The sequence below is a fragment of the Lissotriton vulgaris genome, chromosome 6 (assembly GCF_964263255.1).
Source record: "Lissotriton vulgaris chromosome 6, aLisVul1.2, whole genome shotgun sequence".
Lineage (NCBI taxonomy): Eukaryota > Metazoa > Chordata > Amphibia > Caudata > Salamandridae > Lissotriton > Lissotriton vulgaris.
The window spans coordinates 650,881,290-650,902,519 of record NC_141694.1 but is presented as its reverse complement, the minus strand read 5'-3'; the positions used below and the strand labels follow the sequence as shown (position 1 = coordinate 650,902,519).

At 41.9% G+C, this 21,230-nt stretch overlaps 1 protein-coding gene across 5 annotated transcripts in view; it reads left to right on the top strand.

Annotated features, from left to right (window-relative positions):
• Positions 1-21,230, top strand: part of ANKRD6 (ankyrin repeat domain 6) — an 857,509-nt gene that overhangs the window by 622,811 nt on the left and 213,468 nt on the right. For 2 of the 5 annotated variants that reach the window (XM_086926653.1, XM_086926649.1), the window contains exons 2-3: positions 8,454-8,552; positions 16,304-16,636. In XM_086926653.1, coding sequence (XP_086782779.1) covers positions 16,343-16,636 — 294 coding nt within the window. In that variant the 5' untranslated portion in view covers positions 8,454-8,552; positions 16,304-16,342. Of the gene's footprint in view, positions 1-8,453; positions 8,553-16,303; positions 16,637-21,230 lie in introns of those variants that run through there. The other 3 variants (XM_086926652.1, XM_086926650.1, XM_086926654.1) reach the window with 2 other exon arrangements.

Here is a 21,230-nt window from a genome sequence, read left to right as displayed (position 1 = left end):
AGTGCCATTTCAGGAATACTTTTACTGTAGCTGATAATCCACACTAAATGTGACCCTTACAAAAGAGCCCATATATCAAGCAATAACACAACTCTTGATAATTGGGGTGTTGGTAACCATCACAATCCTGAGACCCAATGCAACTGCACCTATTGCACCAATGATAGCTGCAGCCCTGAGTAGCAGACTGTGTCCTCTGCCTCTTTCACCTCTTCCCCACCATGCATGGCCATCACTCCAATCTTGGAACATATTCTCTGTCCCTTTAAGAATACAATTAGCTCCAGTATGCTGCCTACCACTTTGCAACAAGGGTGCCCTCACCTCTAATGCTAGGAAGAAAAGTGAGCCTCAGATCCTCTTTTATAAATGAAGGCAGTCATAATTGTTATGCAGTGAGCCTCTCACTTCTGGGCCCGCGTGTCATTGCACCTGCTTCAGTAATGAGATCGACTGCCTTGCAAAGTGGCTGTATTCTCTGCCCATCATTGAAAAAATGAGCCTCCATCTTGACCTTATCCCCACTCTGTCATCTCTCTGAGGCCTAAGCTAATGTGTCTCCCCTGATTAAATGTTCCTTTCTCTTGGGCCATTGGACCGAGGCCCAAAACAACACTGGCACAACAATGGTGCACTAGGCTCCAACCTAATCAAGAAAAGATTGTAAAACCATACAACTGGGTTTTGACGACTCATTCCCCTGAGCTCTTGTGCCACTGCATCTGCGGCACAAATGATACCTACTATTCTGCCCACCCTCTCGACTGGCCCATCACTCCTAGACATGAGGTCCAAAGCAAAAAGAAAGGGGTGTAAATCCTACATCTTTCCGCCTGTCTCTTTGGACCTGTTCCCTGCACAGCAAGGGTAATCTGGGCCCTAATGCTAACAAGGAAAAAGGGTTCCTATCCACCATTTTGCTAGTGACACAGACAAAACTGGGGTGCACTGCTCAGGTGCCTCTGCACCTGCTGCACTAATGATAGTGATGGCCATTTAAAATCCACGTTCCACATAATCCACCATCTGCTTCATAGTGTACAGATTTTAACAAACAAAAATGTGTTTCTAGCTCACACGTATCAAAATTTACTAAAAAGGCAACAACCAGTGCTTAATTTGAGACGGTGTTTTCCGGTGCTGGGCACCGGCACTTAATTGGTTTCCAGTGCTGGGCACCGTCACTTAATTTTCAACACTGCACTTATGACAGTCTGCCACTCATCGAATTTAGACATGAGCAGAACAACGGTTGTTTATGAAGACAATATACATTAAAAATTACTAATACCTGCCACATAATGTCGTCCTTCCCACCACATAGTTTCAGCAGCCTTGCTTATACAGTGTATAATACAGTTTTTAAATAATGACTTACATATTCACAGTGCTTTGTGTTGCAGACTGGGATTCTCCAGCATTAGGGGTGTCTTTCATAGATTCACATGCTTGAATATTCCCCGTCGTCGAAGTGGGAGTCCCACGGTACATAAAATAGTAGTAAAATATATATATATATATATATATATATATATATATATATATATATATATATATATATATATATATATATATATATATATATATATATATATATATATATATATATATATATATATATATATACATACAGAAAATTATATAATTATACATATACATAAGAAATTTAATACATAGTCCACATTCCAGCCAATTAGGCAACAGCACCCTCTAGAACCTTCTCCTCAGAAGCTCAAGCCGTCAGATTTTCTACCGCACGTCGTGTGAAGGGAGTCTTCCTGAGCTCTGCTCAGTTCTACAACTCTTTTGCTTCTTTTAACTCTCAAGATGTCTTCTACTAAAAAATCATTATTTAGATCTTGTTCATTCTGTGGAAAGCTTCGCCTTTTTCATGAAGATCCTCACAGTAAGTGTATTTACTGTCTTTACCCGGACCATGAAGTTAAAAACTGCAAGTTTTGCAGGACTTTCTCCTCAAAGACTTTAAAAGATAGGGAGGCCCGTCTCCTTCTGTGGCTACGGAAGTTGAAGACTTCCGAAGATCCTGTTTCTGAAATGGAAAGCGTGTCTTCTTTCCACTCTAAAGCCTCTCTTAAGCGTGGGTCAGAGACTGAGGTGCCTTCTCCTTTCCTGAAGAGAAAGAAGCTCTTCAACGCTTCTAAATCTGACTCCCCACGGGATTTGTCAGCCTCCACGCCTACGGGACCTGGTTCTCTGGCGTCGCAATCCCAAGCTGTGCCCTCGTCATCTAAAACGGGCGCCAGCTCGTCGACGGGACCGTCGACGGGTCCGTCGACGACTACGAGATCCATCGATGCTGTACCAACGTTGACGACAACGTGTTCTATGTCAACGAGGACTATGACGACGACGTCTACCTCGTCCTCGACGCTTCCAGAGGTGAGGCCTATTTCCTCTATTCTCAAGATATCGTCGACGGCCATTAAACCTGCCTCGTCGATGCCTGTGGCTAAGACAGCCACATCTTCGTCGACGACCACATCATCGTCGACGGCCAAGACCTCGTCGACGGCCAAGACCTCGTTGACGGCCAAATCTTCGTCGACGGCTGCATCCTCGTCGACGGTTGCCAGCCCATCGACAGCAACATCCTGGTCGACGGTGCCGTCTACGCTGACAATTCCACCTTCGTCGAACAACTGCCTCGTCGACATCCATGACGACGACTTCCTTTTCGTCGACAGCTCCAACGACGGCACTCAAATCTACGTTGACAAAGGAGAAGATATTATCTCCGTCGCCGGCTCGATTGCCATCTACATTTGTTTCCACTGCCACCTCGTCGACGGGACCGTTGACGACACACCATTCACTTGCTACTGCAACTGCTTTCACAGTGGTCACAGCTTCAGTGGTCAAACGCCCAGTTCCACTGAGTCCTATTACTGATGCTACTACTCTTCCAACACAATTATTTGAGTCGGCAGGTGAGGATTCTGATGACGGTTCCTACGTGAATGACGTCTTTCGTCCTGCGTCCAGTCCATCTGAGCTCAATATAAAGTGCCAAGAAGATGATGAAGATTATGAGGAGGAGGGGTGTGCTCTCTTTCCCGTCCATGATGCTCGCTTTGCTGCACCTCATGAGGAACAAATGACCAACCTGCAGCATATGTTGGACGATTATATTCGCAGATTCCCTCCATCTGCGCCTACTTCTCCAACGCCTCAACCTGCGCCGCCAGCATCAATACCTATGGAGACACCGCAATCGCCGATTCATCCGCAGCAGGATACAGATGATGATGCGGATGTGAACCAGGACACTGATCAGGATGTAGATAACGTCCTCACAGATTGGGATGATTACAGAGCCCAAACACCATCTACGCCACCGACATCGCCTTTGCCTTCCCCGCCGGTGGACATCGGAAGCTTTCATAATTTAATGGTACGTGCTGCCAAACGGTTCCATTTAACCTTAGAGATGCAGCAAACGGATTGCTTCCTCTATGACTTCAAAGATCAACCCCTCAAGCAAACCCATACCATCCCAATTATTGATTTTATTTGGGAAGAAGGTCTCAAACTTATGGCACGACCAAATTCCATCCCTGCTGTGTTACCACGTCTGGACAAAAAATACAAGGCGCCTGCAAACTCTGCAGCATGCCTTGTTTCACACCCTAAGGCGGATTCCGTCGTAACGCAGGCTGCCCAAAAACGTTCAAGGAATCCAGCCACTCCGCTAACCTCCCCTCCGGACCAAGAAGGGCGCCGATTAGACTCTATCGGCAAGAAATTCACCACCATGGCTGCCACAACAGTCAGAGCTGCCAACTCCCTGGCCATCCTTGGAAGATATGACCGCCAAATGTGGTCAGAAATCGCAGCCTTGATTGACCAGCTCCCAGATTCCGTCCGAGCCGAGGCCCGAACGATAGTCCAAGAAGGAGAGAAAATCTCTTCAGAGATTATTGACTGTGCTGTTGACATCTCTTCGACAGGGTTCAGGCAGCTTGCTGGAGCTGCTGTTTTACGACGCCAGGGCTGGCTCAAATCTACGGCTTTTCGCCCTGAGGTGCAGGCGATAATTCTTGATTTGCCATACGATGGTGATTCCCTGTTTGGCAAGCATGTCGACGAGGCTCTGGAATCCATTAAAAAGGACACAGATACTGCTCGTGCCTTAGGGAACCTCCGGTACAGGAAGCGGCCTTTTCGTGGAGCACGTGGCAGAGGCAGTTCTTCAAATTTTCATGGCTCCTCCCAGTATCGATCCTATGGCGACAACAAGCAAAGATGCAGCTACCAATCTCAAAATTGCCAAACCGATACAAGACCTTATCGGAGGAAAAATAATTACAGGGGGGAAACCTCTCCAAAAAGCAGTGACTACCCCAGCAACAAGTGTTTTCCGACTCTGAAGATTGGAGGTCGAATCTCCCACAACTTCTTAAATTGGTCTCATATCACCTCGGATCGTTGGGTCCTAGACATCATCTCGAAAGGACATGTTCTTGAGTTTACAAAATTTCCACCCACCCGTCAACCTTCCGGTCCCTCCCACCTCATCTAAAAGATCTGTTGGCTCAAGTCAAGATCATGATAAAAAAAGGGGCTGTCGAAGTGGTTCCTCGAGCACAACAGGGCAGGGGCTTTTATTCCCGCTTCTTTTTAATCAAGAAAAAGTCGGGAGATTGGCGCCCCATTCTGGACTTACGAGCCCTCAACAAACTCATCAAATCACAAACTTTACGAATGTTGACCCTCCTGGAAATTTTACAATACCTCAATTCCTCTCCACTATCGACCTCCAAGATGCATATTTTCATGAGCCAATACATCACAAACACAGAAAATATCTTTGCTTCACTGTCGGATCGAAGCACTTCCAGTTCAAGGTGTTGCCTTTCGGCCTTCGATCAGCGCCGAGAGTCTTCACAAAGATCATGGCTCCGGTCGCAGCTTTCCTTCGCCTGCAAGGCATTCAATTTTACCCTTGTCTGGACGATTGTCTAATAAAAGCACAGACACGTCAAACAGCAAGACAGCATACTCAGGCTTGCCTGTCACTTTTCCGCACCTAGGGCCTTTCTGTCAATCAGGAAAAGTCTCATCTTCGCCCCTCACAACAGAGAATCTTTCTAGGAGCCTTAATTGATTCTCGTCTGGCACAGGTGTTTGTATCACAGGAGCGGCAACTTCGCATACTCAAGATGGTCGCTTTTCTAAAATCAAAAAAGTCAGTTTCTGTCCGGATCTTGAAATCTTTTCTGGGCATGGCCTCCTCTTGCATACACATGAGAGTCATACAGGAGGAGGTGGACAAACAATGGAAACAAATTTCGGGGTCGTTCAACAACAAACTCTACCTGACCCCCGCATTCAAACAGCTTTGGAATTGGGGCTCACCTTCCAAATATCGCCGCTGGTCGGAGCTTCCAGGAAACAACTCCTACGCTTACCCTCACAACAGATGCTTCCTTGGAGGGTTGGGGGCACACCTTAACGGAATGTCAGTCAAGGGCAAATGGACTGCAGCTCAACGCACATGACATATAAATTGTCTAGAACTATTGGTCATCTTCCTTGCCCTGAAATCTTTCCGGATGCTGATATAAGGCCAATCGCTGCTGATGCGGACAGACAACACCACCAGCATGCACTACCTCAACAAGCAGGGAGGTACGAGATCTCTTCTGCTTTCCAAGCCGGCGCAAGGATTCTGGAATTGGGCGATTCAACACCAGGTTCACCTGACCGCAGTTCACGTGCCGGGAATCTCCAACACTCTTGCCGACTGTCTCAGCAGATCTCTGCCGGACAATCACGAGTGGGAACTCCACCAACCCACTCTGGAGTACATCTTTCGCCAGTGGGGCCATCCACAGATGGATCTGTTTGCGACCCCAACCAACCGCAAATGCCTACGCTTTGCAAGTCAGCATTCCCACAGAGAGTCGAGCGGGAATGCGTTTTCGATCAATTGGTCAAGCGAATTTGTCTACGCTTTTCCCCCGCTCCCTCTCGTTCCGCGCCTGCTGCACCAGATGAAGTTTCAACCATGCCACGTCATACTGATTGCGCCCAGGTGGCCACGCCGCCCGTGGTTCACGGACCTCCTCCTGTTGTCTCAGTGCGATCCGATACCTCTTCGCCCTCTGCCTCACCTGCTCACCATGAACCAAGGACGGATTTGCCACCTGGATCCGGCATATCTCCAACTGCATGCTTGGAACCTGAACACAATGATTTCGCAGGTCTGAATATCACTCCGGAGTGCAGGAAAGTGCTGGCTCATGCACGTGCTCCTTCCACCATTAAAACATATCAATTGAAATGGAAGTGTTTTTGTGTTTGGTGTCACAAGGAAGCCCTTGATCCAATGCACGCCAAGCCATAGCAAATCCTGTCTTTTTTCTTATCTCTAGAGAAGTCAGGACTTTCTCATTCCCCTCTTAAAGTCTTCCTGGCAGCGATTTCCCGCTTTTGTCATGATGGCACCACCTCTCTGTATTCCTCTCGGATCATTCAACAGTTCTTCAGAGGCCTTTTTCGAATGTATCCGCCCATACGTCATCTGCCACCTTCATGCCACCCTCCTCATGCACTCTTGGTCAATTTGGTGCTACGAAAATCTGAGGGCTTGAGCTTCTGAGGAGAAGGTTCTAGAGGGTGCTGTTGCTTAATTGGCTGGAATGTGGACTATTATAATGACTATCATATCTTACTAAAGTGAATTCTCTCTTTTAGGCTTCTATGGGCCTTTTTTCAGTTCTATGGTACTTTTAACTTTACATTATATATTTTATATGTATTACATTTCTTATATATATGTATAATTATATAATTTTATATATATATATATTTTACTACTATTTTATGTACTGTGGAACTCCCACTTCGACGACGGGGAATATTCAAGCATGTGAATCTATGAAAGACACCAATACTGGAGAACCACAGTTTACAGGTAAGTAACTAATGTTCCTTCATAGCATTGTTAATACACAAGTTGGGATTCCACACTGGGCAAAGCAGTATTCAATTGTGTGTCTCTCTGGTTTCACAGAAATCTGCAGTGATCGCATTCATGAATAGAGGTTTGATAACATAAAAGAAAGTGTTCCCAAGGATTAATTAGCATTTATTTTTCGTTTATGGTATGTGCATTATTTTATATGTTACTGGCTAAATGTGGGGAAAGAAATACACAGAAAATTGTGTTCTTTTCTTTTAGCCACTTAGCCATGTCTTTGAACCCGCCACCACAACACCAAGAATCACAATTGCCATAGTTTTATGTGCCCTTTACCTGATGGATGTAAATGAAGACAGTCTGGAAATGCAGAAAGTCGCACTTCCAGGCTATCTTTAGTTACAAGTATTTACAAAGTAATCTGTGCCCCCCCTAGGAACATAACCTCCACCCCCCAGGAGGGTGCGCCCCACAGTTTGAAGACCTCTACCAGAACACATTGTAATTTATAACGCCAATAGCTCTAACTCAACCAAATACGAGACCTATTGCATTTCAAAACTTGTTTATATTGGTTGGGGCCCAGCAGCTCCTCAAAAATCAAGTTTTACAAAAACCATGACAAAACAAACAAAGCATTGACAAAGTCAAAAGGCTTTAAGCAATGGCAAACTTTTTAGGCTGTGCCAGTTCTTGTTTGCATTGTTTTAATGCCCAATAAATTATTGCCGAAACATTTTTCAAGGTGCTAGCATAGGTTCCTAAGGACAGCAAATTACATTTGGCATCATCCAATTACAGACAAATACCCTCTGTAGCCTTTATTTTAAAACACATTTTAAGGGATCAGTCTATAAACGGTAAGAGTATTACTAGTGTAGAGGTGAACTAAACAAAGAGACTAGCTAGTGACTACTACACAGAGTACTCATGCAACATATTAAATATTTAACAAGCCACGCTGTAAATCAAACATAAAGCAGGCAGTATGAGTTCCCATGTCTTAAGCTAGTTTGTCCAGGGCCATTCAAATTAATTTTTATAACGAGTATGTTTTTGGACCAATCTGATTGCTCTTTATAAAGAAAATATTTGACTCTCACTTTTTGCTCTCAAAGAATTTGACGGCTTCATTGATATGTATACCTTTCTTTTAGTGTAACTACACTGTGAGTAACATTTCAGATATGTGAGCAAGAAAAGTTTTACAATAATGTGCTTCTTAACAAAGTGTCAAGGTGTTCTGCCGTAATGTAGACATTTTAGTATCCACATGAACATATATCGATTCAAAAATATTAACTATCGACATATATCAAGATAAGTAAACATGGAGTTAAAATAGTATCTCTAACCTTCCGTGTATAAGCATAGATTGACAATACGTTATTAGTTGATATTGTCGATTGTCTGTATTTGTGCTGGTTCATATATATTATTGGCCTCAATATTAACCATTTCAGTCAATTGTAAGTGTTTAAAAAGTGCTCTGTTTTCTGTTCGTCCACAGCATGGGCGAACCCCTCTACATCTTGCTGCCAACAAAGGTCACCTTGGTGTTGTTCAGATTCTGCTGAAGGCAGGATGCGAGCTCGACATTCAGGATGATGTAAGTACATTGATATTATGTGACACCCCCACCTCTCTCATTTTGCATGAGTCTGATAATGCAGCTCTGGGCGAGGACTAATCTGACAGGACCTGCATCCTGGCATCAACCACAGTGTAGAGAGACAGTAGAGCAAGTGAGCGTAGGCAATGACAAACTGAACGTTACATAAGTCAAGGACATTATTGCAGTGACTGCTAAGGACATGGTGGGGAGACCTAGAACAGCTAACTCCCTGAAGTTTCTGATCTGCTGGTGGAAATTCCTTCAATCCGATTCATAGGATCAATAGTTGGCGGATCATCAATGCTTGTAATACGGTGTCTAGGCGTGGGACAGGTGTTTGCTTTTGGGTGGAAAGGTGTGACTTTGCAGATATACGTGAGCACCTACAAAGTGCTAAGTATGCTGGTATTCGCAAACCTTTTGCACCAGGGACACTAATACAGCGAAGTGCAGGGGTAAGTGTCTTTCCAGGGTAGGAGAGCTAAAGGTACTCTGGGGGCTGTTGGGGGAAAGCTTTTACCCAAGAAAAAGATGTTTCCTCAAGGAAATAAAAAATGGGCTTAGGCATATTTATGCCATGAGGTATGCATTATGCGGAAAGAGTATGCTTAGAGGTCTACGAATTGCGTATATTTCCAGGCATACTACGATGAGTTGTATGAAAATGTAAGTAACACATAAGCATAAGCCTAAAAGCGTGTAAATAGACAAAGTGTTTTGTGAATTGGGTCCAGGCTAACTATGTTAGCTGATGTGCATTCATTCCCAAAGAATCATCTAATGACGTTTATATGACAGATGTAGCCAGCAGTTCCTGATCAAACGCACTAGGCCTGCCATTTCCTGCAAAAAGTGTTGGTTGATACATAGAGAATCCCTTTTCTAAGACTTTGAAAGCATGCGGTAAGCTCCTAGGAATGTTTGAAGTAGATGATATTTGTGAAGTATCAAGGTTGCTCAAGAGCAGTAGGAGAAAGATGTAAAATCTCCAAAAACACAGGAACTTTTTGTGTTTGTTCCAATAGTCGCTTTTTTATACTGGTTAGGAACTCCAGGTCAGTACTTTGTGACAGCGTTGCATCTAAATGCTGCTGATAAACACAGCTACGAAGATGCATAACATACCTTCGATAACCTCGTTGCTAGCAGTTATTTCTCCTTTCACAACCAAATACCGCAGTAATCTCTCTTCAGAGCAGCAGAGGGCAAAAAATGACTCCATTGTTGTGCTTGGAAATGGATGCCACAAAATGGTTTGTTTAACAAGGGGCGGTGATGGACAGAGTTTCTGAATTAAGCAGAATACTCTCACCCAGTCAAGAGATCAGGGCTAGATCCAACACCGTTTTTTAGCTCACTGCACCATCCCAGCTCAGAACCTGGCTATATGCAAATTAGTCTGTTCCTGTCCCAGTGCATGATGGGAACAGGGCAAACCAAACTACCAAGCCAATTCTTACACTGGGAAGGAAACAAGCTTCCGGGGACCGGTTTCTGGCATTTCAGCCGTCGTCGGCCCGGCTTGCTTGAATCCTGATGGTGCAATGAGCAAAGGACTCACATCTGAGTATACCCTTCCACGCTTAGGGTGGACAAAATATTTAACAACAAGGGGTGGTGATGGACAGAGTTTCTGAATTAAGCAGAATACTCTCACCCAGTCAAGAGATCAGGGCTAGATCCAACACCGTTTTTTAGCTCACTGCAATATCCCAGCTCAGAACCTGGCTATATGCAAATTAGTCTGTTCCTGTCCCAGTGCATGATGGGAACAGGGCAAACCAAACTATTCATTCCCAAGGAATCATCGAATGACGTTTATATGACAGATGTAGCCAGCAGTTCCTGATCAAACGCACTAAGCCTGCCATTTCCTGCAAAAAGTGTTGGTTGATACATAGAGAATCCCTTTTCTAAGACTTTGAAAGCATGCGGTAAGCTCCTAGGAATGTTTGAAGTAGATGATATTTGTGAAGTATCAAGGTTGCTCAAGAGCAGTAGGAGAAAGATGTAAAATCTCCCAAAACACAGTAACTTTTTGTGTTTGTTCCAATAGTCGCTTTTTTATACTGGTTAGGAACTCCAGGTCATTACTTTGTGACAGCGTTGCATCTAACTGCTGCTGATAAACACAGCTACGAAGATGCATAACATACCTTCGATAACCTCGTTGCTAGCAGTTATTTCTCCTTTCACAACCAAATACCGCAGTAATCTCTCTTCAGAGCAGCAGAGGGCAAAAAATGACTCCATTGTTGTGCTTGGAAATGGATGCCACAAAATGGTTTGTAACTACTTAATCACAGCACATCATCATTACAAAAACAAATCTCCCATGAAATTGATTGATCAATTAAAAGTGTTACAGATTTATTGCCATTATGATTACATTGCCCAAGAACGAGGCACTAGTAGCCCAGGATGCACGTCACAAAATTACAATAGGGGGCTATTTGCTCCCTAGTTGAGATATCTAGGATTCCACGTTCTATCATAGGCTAGCATCTCCAGAAATGGGTGTTGAAGTCATGGTAGTAAGCAGACTGTAGAGGAAAATCCCTCTAAACAAATGCTACTTTTTTACAACTATTAGGGTTCCAATTATCTAACAGTATTACAGTTTAGATGGTCTTCTAAATAAGTGTACATATATTGCCTTAACCACCTTCCTTATTACAGCCCTTACTATATGAGGATGGTTTCGATTTAGACTCGGTCAGTCATAGTTGACCCTTATTACACGCCACAGCCTTCCCTTTCCATTTGATAAGAGGATCTATTGCATCCCCTCTCTGGGCAATCTGTGTTTTTCTTGAATCTAGTATGGGTGGATTTGGTCATTGCCCCATCATCTTCAATGATCAGATATTGTCTTCCTATTTTAAACTTGCTTGCATTAGAACAGTGTAAGGTAGGTTGGTTACTGGTGGGCGTCGCAACTCCATCACAGCTCCCCAGATGCCCTGTCTCAGTCTGCATGAGGAGGGCAAGCCACAATGCACAGGTTCAGGAGGGGATTATCCTGCTAGAGTAGGCCACAGCCACTGGCTTCCCAACTCCTTGCATCACTGACTTCATCTTCTAGAGTCAAGGTAATGTTCCCACCACCTGTCCCTTTCCTAAACTCTCAGGAGCAGACATAAGGTTGTGGAGAGACCAATGGAGGAAGGAGGATTGAAATCTCCCAGCCTCTGTCCAACAACATAGCCCTTAGAAATTCTTCAGTTTGCGACTAGATAAAACCAAGGGTTGTGAACTGCAGAAAGTAAACATACAGTAATGCTCAGAACATTGGGTGTTTCCTTTACAGCCTTTCACTAGAGGACTTACTGGTGGTCAACCTGATGCCTTTTAGGTGATACAGGGACTGTAGTTGGGATTCCTATTAACCAGTAAATGATGTCCTGCATTTCTAGTTTTGGTTATGCTGAATCAGCATGAAGGTAATGCTCACCTCTCAGTAAGCTGCTGTTCGGACAAGTGCTATGGATATACAAACTGTCTTACTTACGCCCACAACCTTAATACATAATAAAGGATATCAGTGACCTTTTCTTTTTTTACTACACATAGAAGTTACATCATCTGTTAATATATTCATGCCAGTGGTTAGACTTCAGGCCTTTTCATTAGGTTTACATTTATTTTAAGATACTCCAGACACGCCTTGAGAGATTCCAGGAACAAATATCTCTGCATGCTCTACCGAGTAAGTACTATTTTCCCTCACAGGTATGCATGAAAAATATCAGAAACCTTCTTGAAATTCTTGAAATGCCTCTGTACCAGCTCAGTCTCTAGGCTCCCAGTGAAAAATTAATAAGGTTTAAAATAGTGCACATCTCTTTTCTTAGATAGCAGCACAACGAATGTTCTGAGCTGGTATATCCAGGGCCAGTAAGGGCTTTGCACCATAACCCTAGCTTCTCATCAGTCCTCTCAGGTGTATCTTACTCATCCATTCACAATTCCATTAATCTATTGTAAACTAATGACATGCCTCCAATTTGTTACACATTAAACCTAATCTATGTTGCTGCTGTAGAGGGTGCACTCTTATTGGTTTTCACCCTGTCGCTTCTGGCCAGCTCCTGTGAGTCATACACCTGTTACTTATGAGAGGCTCCATCTTCATGTTGTTTGAATCCTATCTGCAAACACCTTGAATTCACATTTGAAATGGTTTGGAAAATGATGCCTTCAAGGGGGTAGACATGCATCAATCTGGGTATCACCATAGATTTCATGTCAGCCTGAGTGTTGTTGTTTCTCTTTTCTTCCGACAATAGAAATGCATCTTAATTTCTGCGTTTCTGTCATTTACCTTGATATTTATTGAGGCTTTGAGTTCTTTGATTTGTGAATAGTGGATTTGGTTGCTGATTGATTTTATCTTGTAGTTTTTAAATGCAAGAGGTCAGCTTGTATGGTATAGTCAACTTCCATAGCACATGTAGTCTGCCTGTCTTGCTTACAGGCTGCTATTTTGTTTGCTTGGTAGCTTTGGACCTATAGTGAGAGGGATCAAGACAAATAGCTTCATTGTGTTTCTTGTGAACTTGTGTATGTATTTCACCTTATCTCTGTTCTGCACATGTATGGCCTGGTTCTTTTCTAACTTCTTTCTTCTCGCTCTTTGCTCTAGTTAGTCTGGTGTCATGGTTATTGTTTATTAAGAGTTCTCATTTTTGTGACGATCTGGACCCCCCCCCCCCCCCCCCCCTCCCCCTCCCCAATCCACAGGGGTGGGATTCCCTTGCAGAAATACTTAGTTCAATGCAGCAATATGAATTAGAAATCCATTAGGCCTGCGCTCCATACACAACCCATTGACCAATACTCTGTAAGAAGTGTTTTCTAGTAACTTCCACAAGATGAGTGCAGGGACTCAGTGGAACTCCAAACAAACCACGACCAATATAAAAGCAATAACATATGTCAGGCTAGATAGGAAGCAGATATGGTACTTGCATTTCTGCATGTGTCGAAAAATTCACAATTTCTATTAAATGAGATACAAGAATCTGCAAACAGGCACATAATGAAAATAGAAGAAGCCTAAACGGGACTTGTCACAGTGTTCACAACATTGTCTAATTGTTAATTGATAAAATTGCATTTTAACAACATTTATGATATAATTAAAAAATTACAAATTCGTAGCTATTACATAGGAACTAATATATAAAATATTCCATAAAATAAAGCTCACAGTATTAAATGCACATTGATAAATCGAAAAGACACACCAGGCAAAGCATCTTGCCCATCGCTCATGTGGCTGGGTACAAAAGAAGATACAAATGGACAACCAAATAAAGGGTACAAACTAAACTTTGCCACACTCTTAATCATTTTGTTAAGGAAACCCAGGAACAGTCTTTTTCCTCTTGACAGTGGAGAAATTATTTGAACTTAGTTAATTTCTTTACTATCAGTGATGGGTAATGTAGTATCCATGATATCCAGGTTCTTTGCAATAGAAGGTGCAGCATTTGAACCAGCTAGCCAGTTAGCTCTGTGAAGTTTTCCATAGTTTGACAGGTATCTTTTGCTTACCTAAATCATGGTTGTGCGATTTTTATACATGTTTATCTTGTATTTCTTGTTGGAAGGGCAAATGACTTGATATATTGAGCCAGTGTCCATCTTACATCTGTCATCACTCTCTCTGCAAGAGACTCTATATTATGTTTCTACAGTAGCTCTTCCTCTTCTCATTTCTAATTATGTTGTAGTACTGACAGTCTCATGTCAACTTTGAGAGTTAAAAATGTGTACAAATCATAACATTTGTTTCACTCTTGTTTGGGCTCATCAGAGGAACATAGCCAGTGCAAAATACCATTATTGCAGATCATTATCTTATATGACAAGTGCCAAGTACCTGCGGTAGTAGTAGTAACCATATCTTTCTGTGCCTGACCAGTAGATCACAGAAGCCTATCATTTGATTGAAGAACATTTTGTTGGTGTAGACAAACAAACTGCCCTGCTTGGGGACCATTCAGGTGTATGCCTTTGATAGAAGTGCATAAGTAGTACATCTCTTTTCTCTTTCCATTGTTTTGTGGTCATGATAGTCTTACTTCTGCATTGCCAGTTTCTCAACTACAAATATTAACTCATCTACAAATTGGAACTGCTATGCCTGCTTTATACTTTGATGAACTTAAAGAGAAGGGAAACATGTCTGGAACTGTCAGCCTATCCTTCCCTGTCATCTGTGTCTAAGAGAACAGGCTGGTAAGCTCTCCAATCCCCGGGGAGTGGTGTCCACTGCAGGTTACACTTCTGTTTCTCATTTGATCGTTAGATAGCACTCCCTTCTTCAGGGGTTTTGTTCCGCTTCCTCTGACTATAGGGTGGGGCTTATTCTGGGGGTCTAGAGGCAGTGTGTATTTCCTCACCACTCTTGTAGCTGTTTTATCAAATAAATGTTACGATCCCAACCATCTCCCCTCGTTTCAACTCATTTTTACTGTTATTCATATTCACACTCAATTGTAGGAGCCCAATGTTGCAGATTGCTTACACTGATTCAATGTTTTGTTTGTTTTCTTTTTAATAAAAAAAGAAAATAAAAAAATGGTATCCTATACTGGCAGCATCATATCAAAGAAAGAACACTGCCGCATATGAGAGTTGCTCACTGTTACATTGCCCAATTTGAATTAAACTTGTAGTTTCAAAATATAATCGGGATTCTAAACTGCTGCATTTTTAGGATTTTGAAAGGATTATCAAATCAGAAGGGATAAGTGTAAAATCTGCAGAGTACCAAATGCATACGGAGTCTGCATTTTACTTTTTTAAGTAATCAATGGGATAAATCTTGATGCACAATTATTTACTTTTTATTTAAAGAAAATCATGTAAACTGCCTCTGGTTCTTCCAATTGTTGTTGCATTGAATAAGTAAATATGAGCAATTTTTAGCATGATTCATGAAACATGTAAGTACCTATAACACAATAATGCTAATGTTAGGAGAATATAGGTTCAATCGGATTTTTTAGAGTAAATGTGTGAGCGTTTGTTATAAAAATAACTGTGTATTTTTCGATCATGAATTTCTATTGGCTGTGAACATTACTTTGTTGAAATGTTTTAATAAACTTTCAGTGTCACTCTTTTCATTCTGTGTCCTTGATCTAAGTAAAGATTTGAATAATTAAGTATGCTACCTAATTTGATTGCTTAAATGATGGCAAACTGGATGATAAAGCATTTTTAATTTATCGTATCATGAAAGTGACTCCTTTTGCATTCAGGGGCCTTGTAAATGCACACCACTGTGAAACGAACGTCAGTCTATTTAATGTTCTGTGAACCACTAAATGAAAGATAGTAATTAGAGGAGCTTTGCAGCTCTATAGTCTTGTTAATAGTGTAGTAATTAAAAGGTGTCCCCGAATCTGGGCTCTACCTGCACTACTGCAGAATATCTCTTTATTCATCTGGAAGGAACAGTGTGAGATGCCATGTTGCCGATATAAAATGTAGAAAAATTAGGACCTTATGATCCTATATTGTAGAAACAGGCTGCAAATTTGGGGGTAATGATAGTAGTGGCTAATGCACATACAAGGGTGGCTTATGTATGATACAGCCCCTGAATAATTAAGGGTGTTTTCCTCCATCTTTGGGTGCACTGTTAAATAAGTTCTAATTCTGTGGATTGACATAAATAGAGGAAATAAATTGAGTAGAGGTAAACATGCAATTAACTTCATGTTCTGCAGATTGTTTTAATTAAAGCGCGTAAGAGGCTAAATTGAAGAATGACCTCCAGTGGCCTAGAGTGGGATTATTATGAATTTCAACATGCTGCAACACCTTCATTAGAGCTTACCACCACTGGATCTAACCCGTGCCTTCTCCCAGCCAGTCCTGGAGGCTGTTACCGGAGCTCAGGTGCGATCTCGGATTGGTCAATGAGCATTCACACAGCACACACCTCGGCAACAGTCAAGGAGACAGTCACCGCAGAGAAAGCAGTCAAGGAGGAAAAAGATAAGAGAAACTTATGGCGAAGGGCTAGGACAGACCATAGAAGATCAGAGAGAGTGAAGGAGGTTAGAACGTCTCTCTTGTGCATCCCTGTCAACAGTCTGCATGATGAGTGTCTAATCAATTCTTCTGAACGTGGCATGAGGGACTTTGCAATAATCTGCATGTGCGCATGGCTGGGATGTCTTCGGGCTTCTGTTTCCACATTTCTCACTGTAATCGGAACAGTCTTTTCAGATACTTTAATAAACTCAATCTATGCTTTGAAACACCATCCCCCCAAAACCTATTTCCCACATCAGCTAAGAAAAATAATTATAAATCATTAAGGGCGTTGTTTTTTGTTGTGGGTCTCTGCTACAATCCTCCATTTAGGAATTTACAGATGGTCTTGATGCTTCTAAACAGTTTTTTTCTTTTGTACCCAAAGATACTATAATGCACGATGCTTTTCGATCATGTTATGGCTTACCTTTAAGCTTAAAAATATGTTGCTCATTTAAAACACTGAGTTGTTGGCAGATGGCACAAACCCTCTTGGCTAGCACCAAGCCTGCTTATGCTGACACATTTTCTTAAAATATGTTTTGCTTTTTAGCGCAACGTTTCCAATTATGTACCTCATTTGCTGCTTTCTAGTATGCCCAGGCTGACTGACACCTTTGTGCCTCATCCCAACACCAGTCACATCACACACTGCTCTTATCCAAGCGAATGTGCCACTTGGCTGTGTTTGCAAAATGGCGTATGCTGCTTTCTCTTGCATTGGCACTGTTCTGCCTCCAGGCTTTTATTTCTGGTGCCTTTTTTCAGTTTGATTTACCTATGGTGGTATTTTTTGTAATTAGAGGAAATTGCTAACTCTGATCGAAGAAACTTGGGGCCCTGCAAAGTTGACCTTTGTCATGATTAAAAAGTTACATACAAAATACACATGTAAAAAATTACATAATTGTCTCCTGACTGCATCTTACGTTGTTAATAACTTTAAGTGAAATGTATTTCTTTCTTGCGTCGTTTATGCAAACGTGTTTTATTAGGTTTAGTTCTTGTGACTTTGATACAGGTCAATTTAAGTTTGTATGATGTTCTATGTCAGGCATAGACTGCTGGAATATGTAGTTTGAATCCTTAATGTAAAATAAGAATGTGATCTAATTTTTGCCTTGGCAGCTGCTTTAATTACAGAACAACTGAGGCTCACTTTGGGAGCCAATTTGCAATGGTCCACTCATGGCCCGAATCATATATGCATGTTGGGCTTTATACATCTAAGGATCCACATTTTCCAGAGAATGCAGGAAGTAAATTTGCTCTCAAGTTAAAGAATTCTAAGAGTCATAGAAGAAGATTTATTTGTCTTTTACCGTTACCTGTAATAGTCAAAACCCTATTCAATGAGAGACATAGTTAGGTTACAAAATCTATTCAGAATTCCATAGAAAATTGGTGATCCAATAAAGTCATCAAATTCATGTAGGATAAATAGTAGGTAGCAAGCTCACAGTGACTAGACATTGAGATGTGAGGAAGAAGGAAACTGGATTTTTTTTTTAAATAATGACATACAAGTGGTGCCCTGATGTGTGAATATTTTCTCCTGTGATATGGGCCTTAACTCTTCATCGTGAATTATGTTGTTCTCGGATTTGTATCGTAGAGCCAAAATATTGACATCAATGAGATAGATAATGTTTTCACTACACGCTTCTACGCGGATATGGTTCCGTACAAGTTTTGTTAAAAAAAAGTCGCTTTGCCACCCCATTTGTATTCCTCTATTTTTCAAATACAGTAGTTTCGCTCTACCTCTAGAACACATAGGGACTTAGTTCATTGTCCATTAAACTCCGGGCACTTACCATGTGGTCTTCATGAATTTGATTCATTTATCTAGCTATATGATTGAATCGTTTTTTTGTGTGCAAATGTCCACACATACCATTTTATGCGTGGTTTTAAGAGTTTAATAAAAAAAACTTTTTTCACTTCAGTGATATTTTACTTCACATTTAGTCCAGGTACTATTTCCAAAATGTATAGAACATGTTTAATTTCTCCACATATATTTTTAAACTATTTACATTGCCCTATCAAATATGGTTTTGGCATTTAAGATAAGTGTGACGATAAATTCATGTAATGCAACTGGTGCTATGTAAAGCACTCTGATATACAATTCGGGTCAAGTTCGTGCTATACAACTCTGTAAAATAAAAATAAATAAATAAACACAACTACTTGAATGATTTCCTTTAAGGGACAGTTAGGCTAAACAGCCTCTAACATAATTACTTTAAGTAACTGGGGAAACATACACGTTTTCTTTTCAAAGAGAATGCTCCACTCAGTACTTCATTGTCGGTAGGATGACGGCATGAACTTTTAAAGCCTTTAATAAGAAATTACTCCTACTTACATGGATCTTGTTCAAAATGTAGGGTATCATCCTGGACTTGCGAGGAAATGCAAGTTATTCTCACAAATCAACAACACCCTGAACTGTATGCAATAAAACAATGCAACTTGCTAATAGCTTGTCATATTATAACACTTTTAATTAAGAAAGGCCCTTTTCAAGACTTAATTGTAAAATAGCTTGTATATTTATCTATCTGCAGCTGACCATGCTTAATCGTATGTGGTATTAGCACAGGAAGATTTAATACAACACATTTGTTAACATTATGACAAGCACTGTGGAAAGTGCTTGCCTGGCTTTCCACAAATTATGAGAATTCTGCCCACAGCATGTTTGGTATCACCTCTTGCCATGTTAGGGCTACATAATCCGTGGGTGTGTGTGTGTGTGTGTAACTGGTTTCTTGGGCCCCTGTGGCCTAGGCTCCATAAGTCATATCAGCCAAATTAGATCCATTATACCCTAGCTTAGCCCAGGATATGCAAATGTAAAATGCCAACAATTTCCCCCATACTGTTTAGTGTATTCTTGGGCACCCCTGGAGACAGATTGGTTAAATGAGTCAATCGATGTGGACAGACAGAAGTCTCACTATCCATCACCGTGGCTCTGAAGCGGTCCTAGAACTCACCTGATCTTATCTGTAGTGCTGGAACGCTCATTACAACATCTCGAGGAGCGCTGCTGTATCTTCTCAAGGCTGCCCCTGGGCTGCGATCTGGGCCGTTCATTTTCACCCTCGGCGAGGACGCTAGGCAGGCAGGGTAAATGGTGGGTTGGATCCACCAGGCGTTGTAGGAGCTCAAAAAAGGGCAAACACCTACTTGGGAGCCAGGCCACGCCCCAGGCACGTGGCCCTTTATGCCACTGTTGGTCACATTGCACTTGTACACTCTTAGAAGAGGTTCACAACAACCCCTGCACCATGAGGCACTACTTGACAGTGGCAGCCACTGAATTCTGCAACAGAAGGAGTTAATGCCTTTAGGGTATCCATCTTTTGTAATCTCTCTGTGTTATTAACTTCATGTGCCTCCAACAAATCCTTTGCTGATGCTGTCTGTTTCAGACTGGTGACCCACTATACTATATCATTAAAACACTTGAGCCAGAATAATCCATTCCCAGAGAGATAACAAAGAAAACAAACCCTGACTGCATAAGCATTAACACTGGGGTAAACACTAAGAACAGTGAGCAATCAGTATCTGAGGAAAAGGCCTGCATAAGATATCCGTGGGAAATATTCAGTTTCAGCAATTGTGAAATGAATGCACAGTACACGACCGACATGAATTCAAAGACTGTAGAACATAAACTCTATGAAGTTAAATGCTAATAACGTTGGTAACAACGTCGCCTGTGCTCACACTTAAAAACGAGCATTGGCAAATCCAACTAGTCTTGCCTTTGAGAACTATGGGTTTTGCCAATGGTTTTTATTGATGCTATGCAGCATGGCATAAGAAGAATTTAAAAAGCCTGTGATGTGTTTGCCCATGTCATTTTGTACGTTTGCGCACAATGCTTGTGCGTACCTACAAAATGAAAGGTGGATCAGTAAATAAAAGGAAAAAAACATACGTAGGGGTAGCATCCTGAGCGGTGGAATCAACACAGGGCCCTGGAGTGGGTGATAGCACCAAAGAGGCATGGGTGGGGGAAGCAACATGGAGGGCATGTCTAGAGAAAAACAAATAGGGGAGAGAGAGCAAATTTGAGCACAGGGGTAGAAAAGCAAATGAGAGACAACAATGCGGAGCTGCGGGAGAAGCACACAGACGAGAAAGTAACATAAGGTGGATATGCAGACATGGGTGAGTGCATCACAAATGTGGAGGAGGAGAAGCACACTGGCAAGAGAGAGTAGCACTGAGGGGGAAGAGTAGGCCATAAGGGAGACAGTTGGAAATCACATGCATTCTCGTGGACTATTTAAGACAGAGGAAAAAAGTTGCTCTCTAATAGTGACCAAAGGAAGGACACAAGTAAATTGGCAATGCTCTAGGGGAGAGAAAGATACACGATACACGATAGACAAGGCATTCTTTAAATAAGTAACAGGCAAATGAGCTTGGCAGTAGAGCCAACCAGTTGTAAGCAATGGGTGGGCTGCAAGCTCCTCTATGTTCTTGACAAGCCCACAATATGTCTATTGCAACCACACAATCCTAGAGATAAAGCTCTCTCTGGAATACAAGTGAAGTTTAGGTTTTCTTAAACCAGATTGGGCCCTT